The following is a 5,761-nucleotide window of genomic DNA, read 5'->3' on the forward strand; positions in this document are numbered from 1 at the left end:
TATGAACTTGATTATTTTTTTTCTAGATGTAACATGTTGGAGAGTTATCAACATTATGATATTCTGGTTCTGATCTTTTAAATTTAAAAAAAAAAAAATTGGCTTTGTTTATCTATTTGAGTGACTAAAATAAATACATTTCCCTTTGTTAACTTTTCTGTAGTGTCATTTTCAGAAATATCCAAGTTCGAACTATCGTATACGCAATTCAAATATTCCAAATCAAGCATCATCCCTCCTTATCAAATTACATAAAATGCATGGATTTTTGTTTGTATATGTTACAAAAGAAAATCATGTACGCAACAATTGGACAGGGGTCAATTTATTCTTAAATATGGGTTACAAGAACTTCACTATGCACAATGAATTGAATTAGAGGTTGCTTCTTCTACCACCTTCATAAATTTTCATATTTCTAAAATATTCTTTGTAATATTTCATATTATGTAACTTATTTTTTTATACATGATTAGTTTCTAAATTATGTAATTTGAAAGATTTTTTTAGATACATGATTAGTTTCTAAATTATATAATTTGGAAGTCTTTTTTAGTTTTTTATTACATAATTTATAAGTTTTTTTTTAAGTGCGTGTTCTGATTACATAATAAACTACTCGACGGAGGTGGCACAAAAAGGATAAAAAGATATTTTTACGTTTTGTATGAAATGGAGAAGAACCTATGGAGGTGCAGAAGGAAAGGAAAGAGTTTGAATTAGATTGGTTAGAAGAAGTAGTTGGTACAGTTTCAGTCTAACCCAACAGACTATTCAAAACTTTTTTTTTCCTGCACCTCATGATTATTAAGTGTACTCATACTACAAGCAAAAAGATTAAAATACCCTCTCTCGTTATATCATGTCACTGTTTTTTGTAACCCTGCCGCTATCATCAAAAAAAGAGAAAAGTAAAACAGTGAGTTTATTTCGAAAATTATTTTGAAAGATATTATAGATGTTTTATAAAGTTTGTTATAAAAAATTTATTTCAAAAATTTTATTCTAGAACATATCTCATATATTTTGAAAAGTTTATTCTAAAAATCTTGTTTTAAAAAGTTCATCCTCAAAATTTATTATGCAAAACTCGTTTTAGAATATTATAAAAATTGTGTACTAGAAATTTTGTTCTGGATATCCCGTTCTAGAAGATTTCCAAAACAGGTAATTTGGAAGATACATTTACGAATTTTAAAAATTATGGGAGGGCAGTTAGAAAGTATGGGGTGCAGAAAGAAAAACTTTAAAAAGTTTGCATTGGCCTAATTTAATATTTTTAAAATGGTATGTTTGATGTTGGTGGAAATATGAGTGGAAATATGAGGACACTTCAACATCCAAATGTTTTACCATAATAAAAGATGGTGGGTAGAATTTGAAATAGAATATAAAAACTCGAGTATTAAATCAGATAAAATAAAATTAATTCATATCTCCTTACTTAATTAATACATATACAAATTAAAGGAACAATATTTTATGGATGGTCCGATAACGATAGCGGATAACCTGATAGACTCAATAAATACTCGTTAAGATAGACTTTAAATGGCTTTATACCATATTATAAAATGAATTTTAAATCTAACTCAACCCTATAAAATTGACTCGGATAAGATTTACATCCACTTATATACAATGAAATATTATCATCTTTAATCAATATGATCTACACAACAATATATGAGCATTGAATAGAAATTGGGTTGAAATTATGAAGTAGATGTTCACACCCAAGAAAACAGAACCTTGTGGCGGTGGAAGTATGCACATCATTATTGGACTAAATCTATGGAATTTCTCATCCTTTCCACTACCAAAAATTCCCATCTCTATTTAACATTAACTTAAAGACGAATAAAGACAAGAGAATAACGTTCTAAAGCATCTTTTGAAGCCTCACTTACACCATAGCCTTTTCATTATGCTTTCTCCTTTTTCTTTGGGCTCAAAATCTACCCTTTACTTGTTTCATCTTCTTTATTATTCACTATAACTCGTGTCTTCTTCAACGCAATACATATCTCAAAGTTTCCACAACAAGATAGGTTAATGGCAAAATGGTCTTTCAGCCACAAAATTTGTCACTAGAAAAAGTTATGGAAGAGAGACAAGAGAATCAATGAAAGTAGACAGCGATTATGTTCAAGTCTACCTCCATTTTATTCTAAAAGACTATCTTTGTCTTCTCAAGTGGGGTGTCAATAAACCTTTACAAAAAAATTTGGAATTTTAACGAGTGCTTTTTCTTATCTTTACTTTAATTATCAAAGTGTTTACATGAACCACAAAATTGGGGAATGTTCCTCTAGCATAGTTAGAAAGCACATTCATATCTTTAGCCAAATAAATAAATTAAAAAGGAAAAAGAAAGCACATTGGTATCATTTTCTCAATCAGCATTTTCCATCTTTATTGGGTTCCTCTTAATTTTCTATATGCCTAAATAAATATTCTATAGTTTTCATAAAAGTGACTTTTGAAAGAGGAAACTGCAAAGAAAGAAGAAAGTTATCCTTGAACCGTGTTTGGCACAATGATTCTCTGTTCATAAAGTTTCTTGAAATTGATACAAATCTTATGATATACAAAGGAAAAAAAAATCTTTTAATATTGGTATAGCATTTGAGTTAGCCTTTATAAACTGTACTAAATTTTATTTTGATTTTACAATATTGGTTATGATTAAAATTGAGATTGAAATAAAATAATTGAAGTTTAGAAACTTTTATATAATACAATTTAATATATAATTTTCAACTCAGTATATCGGTTCTCTTATAAGTATGATCACTTATTTTTGAAAAGCATTTTCAGAAAAGTTATCACACAACTGATTGATGTTTTTTTCTGCTTAAAAAAAATAAGCTCAATCAACCAAGCACTTAATATTGAGTCAAAATTAAATTAAAATTAAAATAATGAATGAATAAAGCAACAAAGGAGTGAGGAGTACCAGAGGACCACTAAATGATTCGAACATGTAAGTAGTTTTCATGTTAGTGCCATAAAATGTCACAAAACTTTAGACTCACATTTCTATGTTTGAGAGACTCCAATGTTTGTCTTTCTCCAATTTTCATGTTCTGTTTCACTAGCAATTTACCACCCTGATTCTCATTTCTGAAAGGGAAGGGACATAGAATTTGTGGCCTTAGCCTCCAAGAAGAAATTTGAAAGGTGAAGTTTCCAAAGTCAAAACCATGAGTTCTCAAGCAGCACCAAAGGGAAACCAAGAGGACTACAAGTTGAAGGACACAAAGCCAGACCTTGGAGAAAGGTGGCCACATGGAGGGCAACGTGGAGGGAGTGGTTGGTTATACAGTGAGAGAGCCACAAGCACTTATGACTTGGTGGAACAGATGTTCTACCTCTATGTGCGTGTTGTGAAGGCCAAGGACCTTCCACCAAACCCTGTCACCAGCAACCTTGACCCTTATGTTGAAGTGAAGGTTGGTAACTACAAGGGGAAAACAAGGCACTTTGAGAAGAAGACCAGCCCTGAGTGGAAGCAGGTTTTTGCATTCTCAAAGGAGAAGATTCAGTCCTCTGTTGTTGAGGTCTTTGTGAGAGACAAAGAGATGGTGGCTAGAGATGACTACATTGGGAAAGTGGAATTTGACATGCATGAAGTGCCAACAAGGGTACCCCCAGATAGCCCTTTGGCTCCTCAGTGGTATAGGCTTGAGAATCTGAGAGGGGAAGCAAGGAGTAGAGGAGAGATCATGCTTGCAGTTTGGATGGGGACACAAGCTGATGAAGCATTCCCTGAGGCTTGGCATTCAGATTCTGCTTCAGTTAAGGGAGAAGGGGTTTATAATATCAGATCAAAGGTTTATGTTAACCCAAAACTATGGTATCTGAGGGTTAATGTAATTGAAGCTCAAGATGTGGAGCCACAGGACAAAAGCCAGCCACCCCAAGTTTTTGTGAAGGGTCAAGTTGGACAACAAGTGCTCAAGACCAAGCTGTGTCCAGCAAAAACACCAAACCCCATGTGGAATGAAGATTTGGTGTTTGTGGCAGCTGAGCCCTTTGAGGAGAAGCTTGTGCTCACAGTGGAGAACAAGGCCTCCCCTGGAAAGGATGAGGTTGTGGCAAGAATAGCCTTGCCACTTAACAAATTTGAGATCCGTTTGGATCACCGAACAGTGCACTCACACTGGTACAACCTTGAGAGGTTTGGCTTTGGTGTGTTGGAGGGTGACAAGAGGAATGAGACCAAGTTCTCAAGTAGGATTCACCTAAGGGTGTGTCTTGAGGGTGCTTATCATGTGCTAGATGAATTCACAATGTACATCAGTGACACAAGGCCAACTGCTAGACAACTTTGGAAGCAGCCAATTGGGATTCTTGAAGTGGGGATATTGAGTGCTCAAGGGCTCCAATCTATGAAGACAAACAATGGTAAAGGGTCAACAGATGCTTATTGTGTGGCCAAGTATGGTCAGAAATGGGTGAGAACTAGAACAATCACCGAGAGCTTTAATCCAAAATGGAATGAGCAATACACATGGGAAGTCTATGACCCTTGCACTGTCATAACTTTTGGAGTCTTTGACAACTGCCATTTGGGTGGTGGAGGGCAAACTCAAGGAAGTGGAGCCAAAATTGACTCAAGAATTGGTAAGGTAAGGATTCGTTTGTCAACCTTGGAAATGGATAGGATTTACACAAACTCATACCCTCTTCTTGTTCTGAAACCCTCTGGATTGAAGAAGATGGGGGAACTTCAATTGGCCATTCGTTTCACTTGTCTCTCCATGGCTCACATCATCTACCTTTATGGACACCCTTTTTTGCCAAAAATGCATTACCTGCATCCATTCACTGTGAACCAGTTGGAAAGTTTGAGGTACCAGGCTATGAACATTGTGGCAGTGAGGCTTGGGAGGGCAGAGCCACCCCTGAGGAAAGAGGTTGTGGAGTACATGCTGGATGTGGACTCTCACATATGGAGCATGAGAAGAAGCAAAGCCAATTTCTTCAGGATTGTGTCACTCTTTTCAGGTGCAATATCAATGAGCAGGTGGCTAGGTGAGGTGCAACAGTGGAAGAATCCAGTGACCACAATTCTAGTGCATGTCCTCTTTTTCATCTTGATATGCTACCCTGAACTGATCCTCCCCACCATGTTCCTCTACATGTTCCTCATTGGAATATGGAACTTCAGGTTCAGGCCAAGGCACCCTCCAGAAATGGACACCAAACTCTCTTGGGCAGAAGCAGCACGGCCAGATGAACTTGATGAGGAGTTTGACACTTTTCCCACTTCAAAGGCTCAGGATGTGATCAGAATGAGGTATGATCGGCTCAGGAGTGTGGCTGGGAGAATACAAACTGTGGTTGGAGACATTGCAACTCAGGGTGAGAGATTTCACACCCTGCTCAGTTGGAGAGACCCAAGAGCCACAAGCCTCTTCATCGTTTTCTGCCTCATTGCTGCTGTGGCATTGTATGTCACACCCTTCAAGGTTGTGGCTTCAGTGGCTGCCATTTTCTGGCTCAGGCACCCCAAGTTCAGAAGCAAGCTACCCACACTGCCTAGTAATTTCTTCAAGAGGTTGTCATCTCGTGCAGATAACATGCTTTGAGCTTCCAAATCAATCATGGAGATCATGTCATTACGCTTTTTTTTTTTTTCTGTACTGCATCATTCATTTTTATACCTTCTGGTTCATCTTGTAATCAAAATTTTCATTCTTCTGTTACATGGCATTGTCCTTGACAATGAAGCTTCCGCAACATTTTCTCCTAA

General features: G+C 36.2%; 1 protein-coding gene across 1 annotated transcript; it reads left to right on the forward strand.

Annotated features, from left to right (window-relative positions):
- The first annotated feature begins 2,967 nt into the window (after window positions 1–2,967).
- Window positions 2,968–5,761, forward strand: FTIP1 (C2 calcium/lipid-binding plant phosphoribosyltransferase family protein). Its single transcript, XM_068638063.1, has one exon. The coding sequence runs from the start codon at window positions 3,207–3,209 to the stop codon at window positions 5,595–5,597; it is 2,391 nt and encodes a 796-aa protein (XP_068494164.1). The 5' UTR covers window positions 2,968–3,206; the 3' UTR covers window positions 5,598–5,761.

This window comes from Phaseolus vulgaris, chromosome 7, assembly GCF_051622355.1.
Source record: "Phaseolus vulgaris cultivar YP4 chromosome 7, ASM5162235v1, whole genome shotgun sequence".
Classification (NCBI taxonomy): domain Eukaryota; kingdom Viridiplantae; phylum Streptophyta; class Magnoliopsida; order Fabales; family Fabaceae; genus Phaseolus; species Phaseolus vulgaris.